Genomic DNA, 13,883 nt, shown 5'->3' with positions numbered 1-13,883 from the left:
GGAATCTGCCTGCAGTGTGGGAGACCCAGGTTTGATCGCTGCGTTGGGAAGATCCCCTGGAGAAGAGAATGGCTGCCAGCTCCGGTATTCTTGCCTGGAGAATCCCATGGACAGAGGAGCCTGGCAGACCATGGAGTCACTCAGAGTCAGACACGACTGAGCAACTGACTACATGATGATGATTATTCTGTTGTACTATTTGAATTTTACATAATTTAGTTGACATTACGTGAATTTTACATTCTTTAATCAGCATCACATGATGGTGTTAGTCTACCGCAGCTCACACATGTGATCAATTTTAGGCACCATGTCCTCTTTTTGGATTTGCAAGTAAAGTTTGAGTTGAATCAGGGTAAGCTACTTGTTGACCTCATCCAATGGAGGCAGATCCTAAAGTAGTTCTGCCCAAATCTGAACCAGTTTGTATGATTTCAGACTCATTACTTATCTCTAAAGTGCCTCGGGGGTGGGGAGGGCAGTGGAAGGGAGTCAGAATTTTTTCCATGTTATCCTATAGAATTAATTTTCCATGTTGTTCAATGACATTAATTCAGATGTGAAGAGTAACCTTTGACTGAATTTTCTTAATGTGTTTGTATTTTTAAGATGTTATCATTCTGGAGGTGAAGAACGTCTAGAAACTTCTTCTGCTAAAAAATTAACAGATATAGGAACTAGAAGAATCTTCTCTTTAGAACATGACATTTTCCGGGAAAGTGTAAGGAAGTTTTTTCAAGAAGAAGTGATTCCTTATCATGCAGAGTAAGTGGCACATTTTCTTTTAAAGTAACACACATTAGAAGTCCAAGAAGGACTGTTTTCTTTTTTGTTTGTTTGTTTGTTTTCCAGATGTTCAAGCTGGTTTTATTTATTTATTTTTTCCTTTATTTTTATTAGTTGGAGGCTAATTACTTTACAATATTGTAATGGTTTTTGCCATACATTGTCATGAATCAGCCATGGATTTACATGTGTTCCCCATCCTGATCCCCCCCTCCCACATCCCTCCCCATCCCATCCCTCTGGGTCTTCCCAGTGCACCAGCCCTGAGCACTTGTCTCATGCATCCAACCTGGACTGGCAATCTGTTTAAGACTGTTCTCTAGAATGCTCTTTGTTGTTTAATAGAAACAGTACTGTGTTCAGTGCTTTGTTAACATTTTTACCACTCTTCAATATAATAGTGTAAGGTTATAGGATTCTTCAACTAGTTCAAGGGCTTTCCTGGTAGCTCAGCAGGTAAAAAACCCTCCTACCAATGTAAGAGACTCAGGTTCAATGGCTGCCCATTCCAGTATTCTTGCCCGGAGAATTGCGTGGACAGAGGAGCCTGGTGAACTAACTGTAAGCTCCCCATCCATGGTGTTGCAAAGGGTTGGACACAACAGAGCGCACATGTATGCATAAACTAGTTCAAAGCTTCTTAAATGAATTTTAAAATACACAATTAAAAAATACATTTTAAGGGGCTTTCCTGGTGGTCCAGTGGTTAAGACTTCATCTTCCAATGCAGGGCGTGCCAGTTTGATCCCTGGCTGAGGAGCTAGGATCCCACATGCCTTGTGGCCAAAGGACCAAAACATAAAACAGAAGCAATGTTATAACAAAATCAACAAAGACTTTAAAAAATTAAAGATATTTATATGTTGACCTAAGACAAGTTGATTGCCTGTTATTTCTCAAGCAAAGAAAAAAAAAGTGGGTTTATTCAGGATCAGCAGAGAACTGCAGTTTGGGGTCTGCAACCACAGTGATCTGTGTGCAAGCCCCCCCACCCCTGCCCACCCCCACCACCGCAAGGGAAGGAGAGCATGTTCATAGAGAGAAAAAGGAAGTTGGGAGGGCTGGGGTAAACACAGGGTCCATGGCTTTTCAGTGGCTGAGCCCTTGCTGGGAAAAAGGAGTCTTTCTTATTCCTGTTGGGCCCTACTGTTGTCACAGAGTATGAGAGCACCCCCTTTATTATCTTAAATTAAGGGACTATTCCTGCTCAAAATCATTCATAAATTCAAATTGTAGCCATTTAAAAAATATGAAAACACTTTTTCTGATTTTAAAATGTTTTGTTATTTGCAGATGGGAGAAAGCTGGAGAAGTGAGTAGGGAGCTTTGGGGAAAAGCTGGAAAACAAGGACTACTTGGAATCAATATTGCAGATCGCCATGGTGGCATTGGGGGGGACTTGTATTCATCAGCTGTTGTTTGGGAGGAGCAGTAAGTATGAAAACATTTGAAGTTGAGTCTTGTTTTGTTATCTCACCTTTCTGAGATGATTTAAAAATGATTTCTAATATTCTTATAAGATTGAAAATCTCCTTTTAAGTTGATAAAGTAGTTGCTTCATTTCTAATTGACCCATGTGACTGTTTCAGAGATTTCAGTTGATAAATGGGGAAAAGATTTGAACCATCAAGTCCTCAAAAAAGAAATGCAAATAGCTTTTAAAATGAAAAGGTTTACCCTTTCTACCAATCAGATGTAAATTAAATTATATCTAGGGATATATCATTTTGAGTACAAAAGGTAGTCCAAATGAAAAGTCATAATACCCAGTGCTGACAAGCTTGCACATTAAAGTGACTCATATACTCTTGGTGGCATTATATATTGGAGCAATAAGTGCTTTGGTGATGAAAATCATGGATACATAAAAAATGAAAATCTTTCTACTCTTTGGATGCCATTTTGGGGAATTTGTCATTAGGAAATAATTTATTAGAAAAAAATAACAGCTATGTACAAACATCATTGCCTTGTTAGATTATAATCCCTCAAATTTAGAAGCAATCTAAATGTATGGCAGTGGGAGAATGAATAAGTATATTCGTGCCGTGACCACAGCTGTATTCAGTTAGTTCAGACACTCAGTCACATCCTACTCTTTGTGACCCCATGGACTGCAGCACGCCAGGCCTCCCTGTCCATCACCAACTCCCAGAGTTTACTCAAACTCATGTCCATGGAGTCGGTGATGCCATCCAACCATCTCATCCTCTCTCATCCCCTTCTCCTCCCACCTTCAATTTTTCCCAGCATCAGGGTCTTTTCAAATGAGTCAGTTCTTCACATCAGGTGGCCAAAGTATTGGAGTTTCAGCTTCAGCATCAGTCCTTCCAGTGAATATTCAGGACTGATTTCCTTTAGGATGGACTGGTTGGATCTCCTTGCTATTGGCCTCTCAAGAGTCTTCTGCAACACTGCAGTTCAAAAGCATCAGTTCTTCAGCACTCAGCTTTCTTCATAGTCCAACTCTCACATCTAATATGACTACTGGATAAACCATAGCTTTGACTAGACAGACCTTTGTTGGCAAAGTAATGTCTCTGCTTTTTAATATGCTGTCTAGGTTGGTCATAACTTTTCTTCCAAGGAGCAAGCACCTTTTAATTTCATGGCTGCAGTCACCATCTGCAGTGGTTTTGGAGCCCCCCAGAAATAAAGTCTGTCACTATTTTCATTGTTTCTCAATCTATTTGCCATGAAGTGATGGGCCCTGATGCCATGATCTTAGTTTTCTGAATGTTGAGCTTTAAGTCAACTTTTTCACTCTCCTCTTTCACTTTCATCAAGAGGCTCTTTAATTTTTCTTTGCTTTCTGCCATAAGTATAGTGTCATCTGCATATCTGAGGTTATTTATCTTTTTCCCAGCAATCTGGAATCCAACTTGTGCTTCATCCATTCCAGCATTTCTCATGATGTACTCTGCATATAAGCTAAATAAGCAGGGTGACAAAAATACAGCCTTGACATACTCCTTTCCCAATTTGGAACCAGTCTGTTGTTCCATGTCCAGTTCTAATACAGCTGTATTAGAAATACATATATCCTTATGGCAAAGGTCATTTGCTGAAATGTGTTTAGGGTTGTAGGTGGTAAATTTTTTTAATGTTTTATCTTTTAATTCATTAAATAAGTGATCATTGAGCTCTGCTAGAGTGCTGTTGTTATGTTAGAGCCAGAAATTAAAAGGTTAGCAAAAAACAAAGAGAGAAAGCCTTCAGGAACTTCATGGGTTTGTGAGGAGACAAGCTGTCAGCACATAATGTGGTAAGGGTTTAGTACTGCCCTTTGAACATCCATTTCCTGGCCACTGGCTGCCAGAAACATATTGAAGTGGATGATGAATGAAGACTTCAACAGAAACTTCATACCTTTGGTGAGAAATGTATGAGGCCACAGACGCTGACACTCTTGGTGAAGAGAAGAAGGATTATGTGGTCCAAACCGGTGGGAATGACAAACAGGTTTCCCATGAAGCAAGGTGTCTTGACCCATGACCAAGTCTGCCTACTACTGAGTGAGGGGCATTCCTGTTATAGACTGAGGAAGACCAGAGGGGAAAAGAGCACATCTGTACAGGGTTGCACTGTGGATGCCAGTCTGAGTGTTCTCAATATGGTCATCATTAACAATAGGAAGACGGATATTCCTGGACTCACTGATACTGTTGTGCCTCATCCCCTAGGGCCCAAAAGAGCTAGCAGACCCCCCACCCCCCAAAACAAGGGGCTCAACGGGACATCCCCCCCCCACTCCCCAAAACAAAAGAGCTAGCAGAATCCGAAAGCTTTTCGGTCTCTCTAAAGAAGATGATGTCCACCAGTAAGTTGTGAGAAAGCCTCTAAACAAAGAAGATTAGAAACCCAGGACCGGAACACCCAAGATTCAGTGCCTGTGACTGTGTTCTGCAACACAAACATCAGCATATTGCTCTGGAGGAACAGTGAACTAAGGAAAAGAAGAGAGAGGTTACAGAATATGAGAAACTTTTGGCCAAGAGAATGAAGGAGGCCAAAGAAAAATGCCAGGAACGGTTTGCCCAGAGATCAAAACTGAGATGTTCTAAGAGTAACAAATGAATAAGATCAGACATCAAAAAAAAAAGACCTTCTAGTACTTGTTTTCTAATTAAAAATCAGAGGAACTAAAAAGAGAAAAAAATAACTGTGTTGTGCTTTAAATTGTCTTCTCTTTTTTTCTTTCTAAGAGCATATTCAAATTGTACAGGCCCAGGTTTTGCTCTTCATTCAGATGTCGTCATGCCCTATATCGCAAACTATGGTTCAGAAGAACAGATTAAGCGCTTCATCCCCGAGATGGTTGCAGGGAAATGTATTGGTGCCATAGCAATGACAGAGCCTGAGGCTGGAAGGTAAATCAACGTTTGGTTGGTTTTGAAATCTCAGAAGCAAGGGCTTAACCACAAATATGAATGAGTATAGGCTTGTTATGCTCTGTAAAAATCAGGCTAATCTATGAATCTCAATCAAATATTCATTTGTGTAAACAGTTTAGAATATATCAGACATGATTTTTCAGTGCATTTGTGTGAACATTCCTAATATGAGTTAAATGTCAATTTTTATAATGGTGTAGCAGTATAAATTATCACAGTAGATATATAACAATATTTGCATAGTTTATTTTTTGCCAGTTAATGAATTCTTTTATCATTCCTTTCAATTACAGTGATTTGCAAGGAATAAGAACAAATGCCAAAAAGGATGGAAGTGACTGGATTCTCAATGGAAGCAAGGTTTGTAAAGAATGGCTTCCATAACTCTCCTCTCTGAAGTCATGCTGTGGGGTAACAAAGTCTTAAAGGCTACTCATCATTGAGTCTTCTCAGATCTCTGAGTCACATGGGAATTGTTTACTTGAGCTGGCACTGGAACTGAGCTGATTTATTTTGGAGACAGTAAGAACTGGACAGCATTCATATTACCTGAGATATATTCCTCTTCTTTGTTCTGTTTGCATGTTCTCTCACTAATATGGAAAATGTTGTTTTAGCTTCCAGGCAGCCTTTTTCAAACCAGAAAAAGAAAAGGTGAGGCTTACATTGTCCAAATAGGAGACAAACAATAGTTAATGAATTTGATGTTGATGAGAAATGAGGGGAAAGACTTCTTATAAATATCAAGAAGAGTTTCAAAAGATCTTAAGAGAAAAAGTATTTTTAATAGAATTTAAGAGCCTTTCAACCTTTCTGAGCATCACATCAATCCACTGATAGAATTGGAGATCACCTTCAATTGAGATTATAGATAGGCTCAGAAGTAAATGTATCTTTTAGAGTCTCACATCACTGATGGCAGAGGTTTTTGTTTACCTAAACCTGTGTTTAGTATACACCCAGTAAAGATTTACTGATGACTGAGTGTTAAGTGAAGAAAAGATATTCATTGTCTGTACTAAGGATATCTTTCCAAAAGTTTCAAAGACTACTGAGCAACTAAAGTGTCTTTGAACATTAAAAATTTTTTTATTAGTTTTTGTTGTTGTTGTTGTTAGTGTTTCTTTTTTTCTTTTAAAAAAATTTTTGGCTGCACCACGTGACATATGGGATCTTAGTTCCACAACCAAGGATCACAGCCATACCCCCTGCATTGGAAGCACAGAGTCTTAACCACTAGACCACCAGGGAAGACCAAAAATTTTCTTATTTGTTTTCAACTAAGACCTTTGCGTTTGCAAAATCACAAGCTTGAATGTAGTGATGCTGTTAAATTGCTTTAAAACTTTCTAAACATCCAGTTTCTGTACTTATATCGTCAAGGATTAGTAACAGTTTGTGGACTGACATCAGTTTGATGAACACATTTTGAGTAGCCCAGTTCTAAAGACCATTCCGTTATCTAGTTTAGTAATGAATTAATGTAGTTTTGGTTGCACTGGGTCTTTGCTGCTGTGTGTAGGCTTTCTGTAGTTGCAGCGAGTAGGGGCTACTCTCTAGTTGTGGTATGTGGACTTCTTGTCGTGGTGGCTTCTCTTGTTGCAGAGCATGGGCTCCAGGCATGCAAGGCTTCAGTAGTTGCAGCTCCTGGGCTCTAGAACGCAGGCTCAGTAGTTGTTGTATATGGGCTTTAGTTGCCCTGTGGCATAAGAAATCTTCCTGGACCAGGGATAGAAACTGTGTACCCTGCATTGCCAGGCATATTCTTGACCTTTGGACCACCAGGGAAATCCACATAGTCATTATACAGAAAAACAATCTGCAGTATCAAAAAATTTGGGAAATGTGTCCTCTTTCTCACTCTTTGAGAAGCTGGTATGTATCATAAACTTTTAAAAGTTGGATATAAAGTGTTTTATGCCTAAGCCAGAAAGATAAAGACCATTACAGTATACTAACACATATATATGGACTTTAGAAAGATGGTAACGATAACCCTATATGCAAAACAGAAAAAGAGACTCAGATGTATAGAACAGACTTGTGGACTCTGGGAGAAGGTGAGGGTGGGATGTTTCAAGAGAACAGCATTGAAACATGTATATTATCTAGGGTGAAACAGATAACCAGCCCAGGTTGGGTACATGAGACAAGTGCTCGGGCCTGGTGCACTGGGAAGACCCAGAGGGATCGGGTGGAGAGGGAGGTGGGAGGGGGGACTGGGATGGGGAATACATGTAAATCCATGGCTAATTCATTTCAGTGTATAACAAAAACTACTGTAATGATGTAAAGTAATTAGCCTCCAACTAATAAAAATAAATGGAAAAAAAAAGAAAAAGGAAATTCTCTTTTTGTAGACTATCTTGAATTACTGATGTTTTTCAAACTTGTCTGCATTCTCAGTAGCTCAGTCATGTCTGACACTTTGTGAACCCATGGACCACAGTCCACCAAGCTCCTCTGTCCATGGAATTTTCCAGGCAAGAATACTGGAGCGGGTTGCCATTTCCTACTCCAGGGGATCTTCCTGACCCAGGGATTGAACCTGAGTCTCTTGTGTCTCTTGCGTTGGCAGGCAGATTCTTTACCACTGAGCCACCTGGGAAGCCAAATATACTTTAAGAAATATTAATCTGAGTTATTTTTCTAAGGATTATAATAAACAGATGCTAACTATTAAAATGATATATAACCAGTTAACTCTCTGCACAAAAAGGGCTTGTTTTGGTGGAAGAGTAGGGTATTTGATCAGAAGTGAAATGGGAACCATGTTCTCCTAAGATTCCAACTTTCTAAGTCTGCCCAATCTTCTCAGTTAGACTCTTCTGCGGGAACCACCCAGGAAAATACCTCAGATTTTTAAAAAAACTATTAGGCATAGTAACCAATTTAAAGGAAGCAGAGGTAAAGAAGCAAGTAAGTAAATACATTACATCAATAAGATGACTTAATATATACCTATTAAAGCATCAACACAAACTTTTTAATGGTATAGGAAAATAATTGTATTAAGTGAAAAGATCATATAAACATTTAAATGAAATGCTCAGCTGGTAAAGAATCCGCCTGCAATGCAGGAGACCTGGGTTTGATCCCTGGGTTGGGAAAATCCCCTGGAGAAGGGAAAGGCTACCCACTCCAGTATTCTGGCCTAGAGAAGTCCATGGACTGTATGGTCTGTGGGGTCGCAAAGAGACACGATTGAGTGACTTTCATTTCATGCATATAAAATGTAAATACAGAATAATTTCAACTATATGAAAAGAAAAAAGATCAGAAAGGAATCTCTCAATGATATTTGTATGATGGCTTCATGGAGGATTTTTTTCCCTTTTTCTTTGTAATACTGTATACTATCTACATCTGTAAAGAATGTTTGTTATAGGCATTCAATACCAAACAAAAAATAAATGATCCCTCACTAGGGATAATCTCAGCCCCATAAAAAGTTTTGGCTGTCATAATTAAGAAAGAAGTCAAAGATATCTCATACAAAGAGAATTCTCTTGTAATTTTATTAGAAAAGAGGATCAGTCATGGTGGAAATGCTCACATTAAGTATTAGTAACATAAAGATAACAAACAAATACTGTTTCAGAAATTCAACTGGTAACTGCATAAATGGTCTTTATTATTTTAGACAGGTAGGAAGTTGAGAGACCTAAATGGCTTTTGAGCAAGGGAGTGGTATACTGGAGAAACGCTGTAGAAAAAAAAAAAAGCTGTGTTTACCATGATGTACACAATTTTTTTTGAGGAGTATATTTTTCTCACTTTTTGAGCAAACATCCCTGAAGGCCTTCTATATGCCAAACCTTGTTCTAAGTACTGAAGATACGTGCATAGGAAATAGTTCCCACCTTCAAGGAACTACTAGAGATGTTGAGAGTTTTTCCTGTTATGTCACTTACAACTGTGCCATCTCCTGTGCTTCCATTGGCTGTCATGGACACGGCACTAACGTCACTCCCATCTCCATTGTTGCTTAGTATTAGCACTCTGTGTTTTAGAGATGAATCTTATAAGAGGCATGGATGGTAGGTGATGGAGTAACCAACACCGTTTTATGCCTATACTGTTTCACAGGGACAGAGACAAGATTAGATCATTCGTATAGAGTTTGACAGATACCAAGATCACTGCAGATGGTGACTGCAACCATGAAATTAAAAGACGCTTACTCCTTGGAAGGAAAGTTATGACCCACCTGGACAGCATATTAAAAAGCAGAGACATTACTTTGCCAACAAAGGTCCGTCTGGTCAAGGCTATGGTTTTTCCAGTGGCCATGTATGGATGTGAGAGTTGGACTGTGAAGAAAGCTGAACACCGAAAAATTGATGCTTTTGAACTGTGGTGTTGGAGAAGACTCTTGAGAGTCCCTTGGACTGCAAGGAGATCCAGCCAGTCCATCCTAAAGGAGATAAGTCCTGGGTGTTCATTGGAAGGATTGATGCTGAAGCTGAAACTCCAATACTCCAAAACTCCAATGAGAAGAGTTGACTCGTTGGAAAAGACCCTGATGCTGGGAGGGATTGGGGGCAGGAGGAGAAGGGGACAACAGAGGATGAAATGCCTGGATGGCATCACCGACTCAATGGACATGGGTTTGGGTGGACTCCAGGAGTTTGTGATGGACAGGGATGCCTGGAGTGCTGCGATTAATGGGGTGGCAAAGAGTCGGACACGACTGAGCGACTGAACTGAAGATCACTGTAGATGGTGACTGCAGCCGTGAAATTAAAAGACTTTTAATTAAATTTAAAAATTTAAAAATTAAATTTAATTAAAAATTAAAATTGCTCCTTGGAAGAAAAGCTGTGACTAACTTAGACAGCATATTAAAAAGCAGAGACATTACTTCGATGACAGATGTCTGAGACATTACTTTGATGACAAATGTCTGGAGAGTCAAAGTTATGATTTTTCTAGTAGTCATGTATGGATGTTTGAGAGTTGGACTCTAAAGAAAGCTGAGCACCGGAGAATTGATGCTTTTGAATTGTGGTGTTGGAGAAGACTCTTGAGAGTCCCTTGGACTGCAAGGAGATCCAACCAGTCCATCCTAAAAGAAATCAGTCCTGAGTGTTCATTGGAAGGACTGATGCTGAAGCCGAAACTCCAATACTTTGGCCACCTGATGTGAAGAACTGACTCATTTGAAAAGACCCTAATGCTGGGAAAGTTTGAAGGCAGGAGGAGAAGGGGATGACAGAGGATGAGATGGTTGGATGGCATTACTGACTCGATGGACATGAGTTTGAGCAAGCTCTAGGAGATGGTAATGGATAGGGAGGCCTGGCATGCTGCAGTTCATGGTGTTGCAAAGAGTTGGACCAGACTGAGCGACTGAACTGAAAGATGGTAAATTTAGGATGCTGTGGAGCACTCAATTCAGTCTGGGGAATTTGGGGAGATTTTTTGCAGGAGGTGATGTCTGAACTTAGTCCAAGATGAGTAGGATTCATTGTAGCAGAGTTGGAAAAGGGCCTCTCAAGTAGAGGAAACAAGATTTCTGAAGACCCATAGGTAAAGATGACCTTAGAACATTGGGGACAGCAAGTCATGCAATAGATTTCACCTAAAACAAAGGAATGAGGAGAAAGTGGGATAAGAGATAAGGCTGGACTGGTAAGCTAGTGCCAGTATGTGATGAACTCTGCTAAAAAAAAAAACCCTGAAAAACTGTTGAAATAGATTAGAAAGAACTGTATGTCAAATTGAATATTAAGTAGGATAATAACATGATTTGTTGGTACCATTCACTGACATTAGGAAGGGGGCTTCCCAGGTGGTGCAGTGGAAAAAAAATCAGCCTGCCAATGCTGAAAACCTGGGTTCAGTCTCTGGGTTGAGAAGATCCCCTGGAGGAGGAAATGGCAACTCACTCCAGTATTCTTGCCTAGAAAATTCCATGGACAGAGGAGTCTGGTAGGCTACAACCCTTGGGGTCATAGAGTCAAACACAACATAAGTGCACATGTACATCGTACCCTGCCATGGGGAAAAACAGATTGATACTCCGGATTACATAGGAGTAGAGGTAGGAAGAAATATGTTCCTTGAATTATCAGATGGAACTATTCAGAAGCCAGTGGATATTCTGGTCTGGAACCTAGCAAGAAATTTGGCTTAGATAAAGATTTGGAGTCATCAGCCTATGCATAGCAACTGAAGCCATGGAAGTGGCTGAGAGGACCCAGGAAAGATACAGAATGAGAAGATAGTTGTCCATATTTACTTTGTGCATATTTGTCTTCTGGATAAATATTTGATAAACTAATATCTTATTGAGTTTGTTGTTTTATCTCTCCTTAGTCAGTCCATGGACTAAACAGTCCGTGGAATTCTTCAGGCCAGAATACTGGAGTGGGTAGCCATTCCCTTCTTCAGAGGAAATTCCCAACCCTGGAATCGAACCCAGGTCTGCCACATTGCATGTAGATTCTTTACCAATTGAGCCACCAGGGAAGCCCAGAAATACTGGAGTGGGTAGCCTGTCCCTCCTCCAGGGGATCTTCCCAACCCAGGAACTGAACCAGGTTCTCCTGCATTGCAGGCAGATTCTTTACCAGCTGAGCTGCCAGGGAAACCCTCCTTAATCAGTACCTTTCTTATTTAGACCATCTACCATGAAATCAAAAACTGTGCCTTTTTAAAAACTGATAAATCTGAAAGTACAAATACTTCAATAGTATAATGCCATTCAGAGCAGATTCCATTTTCTCATCTGAAACTTCTTTCTAAAATACAGTGTATCATTTTTATAGATAATTTTGTTTTAATTTAAAAATTAAACATAATCAGTTCATTATTATTATTTACAGTATTGATAGTGGGAAGAAAATGTATAGAATTCATTCTTTGAAACATTGAATAATTTCCCCTCATGTAATAGCCTCATGTATGAATAATCAACACTGCAACTATTTGGAGAGGTTACAAGGAGAGGTATAAACATGTTTTGTTTGGTTTAGTTTTCTCTAATGTTTTCACACATGGACCTGAGTTATTGTGGAGCATCACAGTATACTTGGGATTTTGCAGGTATTTGTCTCTAATGGGTGGCTGTGTGACGTTGTGATCGTAGTGACAATCACAAATCGTGAGGCTCGTTCTTCTGCCCATGGCATTAGCCTTTTTCTGGTGGAAAATGGAATGAAAGGATTTATCAAGGGACGAAAGCTAGATAAAATTGGACTAAAAGCCCAGGTAAGTCATAATACAAATTTGTTTTCATAATATAAATCCTTTATAAATATATTGTTTATATACAATTGAGTTTACTCAGTTATGCTTTATATATAGAACTACATATAGCACAATCATACCGTTCTTCCTATGCTGGATTCTTAAAATATGCTTTTTCAGAAATGATTGTGGAAATTTATTCCACTGTTTATGCAACTGTTGTCAGCAGTAGAAGTGAATTAGGATATTTTGAAAATCTGCCTTAGAACATTAACTGCATGATAATACTGTCTATCGGAGAAGGCAATGGCACCCCGCTCCAGTACTCTTGCCTGGAAAATGCCATGGACGGAGGAGCCTGGTAGGCTGCAGTCCATGGGGTCACGAAGAGTTGGACACGACTGAGTGACTTCACTTTCACTTTTCACTTTACTTCATTGGAGAAGGAAATGGCAACCCACTCCAGTGTTCTTGCCTGGAGAATCCCAGAGATGGGGGAGCCTGGTGGGCTGCTGTCTCTGGGGTCGCACAGAGTCGGACACGACTGAAGCGACATAGCAGCAATACTGTCTATTTTTGAAATTGAATTATGAAATAACAGGAAATATTTTTTCCTACTACTTGGTAATTATTTAGTAATTTTTTCATTACCAAAAAGAAAAACGTGTTTTACTTGAGATGCATTAGAAATCCTTAGTGCTCAATATCTGTAGAACAGAGCAGTATTAGAACTAGAATGACAGGTAATCGCAGTGGGAAAGCCACTTTTGGAATCAGATAGACCTCAATTTGAATCCCAGGTTTACCACTTACTAATTGTGATCATTAACAACTTCATTTTGTCTGCCAATTTGTTTCGTTTTCTGAATGGCAATACTAATCACCTCATCAGGTTCTTGGGAGATTTAAATGAGGTAATGCTGTACTCAATCATATGATCACTTAGGATACTGCAGAATTTTTCTTTGAAGATGTACGGTTGCCAGCAGGTGCCCTACTTGGAGAAGAGAATAAAGGCTTCTATTATCTCATGCAAGAGCTTCCACAGGTCAGAAATATTAAAAGAATCCACCTTTTGATTAGATGATGGACTGGAGTAGAATAATACAGGACTATATAAATCCATGCAAACAAAACTTGTGATGTAGCCAGTCACTTGACTATAACTTGAAGTTGTAAAATATACATATATTTTATATATTATATATATTATTTATTTTATATATATTATATATATACATACAAAAATCATATATATGACTGGACGTATGAATAAGTGAACTCAAGGATATCCAACTAAAGCTTATAAGTGAGTCAGGAAAATAAGATTTTCAGTCCTATGATTCCTTCTTGGAATGATTTTAGTGTCTTACCTGCAAGTCAAGAATTTTTAGCTCTTTGAAAGGAAATAGCCAAAATATTTGCCAACTTCTTTTTTTTTTTAAATAATACTCAAATAGCTTTGGAATTTCTTTTCTCATAAGTAAGTAAAGAGAAGAGGGAAATGAA

At 39.1% G+C, this 13,883-nt stretch overlaps 1 protein-coding gene across 4 annotated transcripts in view; it reads left to right on the top strand.

Annotated features, from left to right (window-relative positions):
- Positions 1–13,883, top strand: part of ACADL (acyl-CoA dehydrogenase long chain) — a 41,235-nt gene that overhangs the window by 6,840 nt on the left and 20,512 nt on the right. For 2 of the 4 annotated variants that reach the window (XR_002313459.2, XM_020891105.2), the window contains exons 2-7: positions 610–765; positions 2,080–2,217; positions 4,992–5,156; positions 5,474–5,540; positions 12,231–12,395; positions 13,321–13,422. Coding sequence is in view for 3 of the 4 variants with exons in the window: in XM_020891105.2 (XP_020746764.2) it covers positions 610–765; positions 2,080–2,217; positions 4,992–5,156; positions 5,474–5,540; positions 12,231–12,395; positions 13,321–13,422 (793 nt within the window). In the remaining variant the exon portion in view is untranslated. The remainder of the gene's footprint in view (positions 1–609; positions 766–2,079; positions 2,218–4,991; positions 5,157–5,473; positions 5,541–12,230; positions 12,396–13,320; positions 13,423–13,883) is intronic. The other 2 variants (XM_020891128.2, XM_020891114.2) reach the window with 1 other exon arrangement.

Source organism: Odocoileus virginianus, chromosome 30 (genome assembly GCF_023699985.2).
Source record: "Odocoileus virginianus isolate 20LAN1187 ecotype Illinois chromosome 30, Ovbor_1.2, whole genome shotgun sequence".
Classification (NCBI taxonomy): Eukaryota; Metazoa; Chordata; class Mammalia; order Artiodactyla; family Cervidae; genus Odocoileus; species Odocoileus virginianus.
The sequence above is the reverse complement of the archived record's forward strand: the minus strand, read 5'-3'. Positions and strand labels throughout refer to the sequence as shown.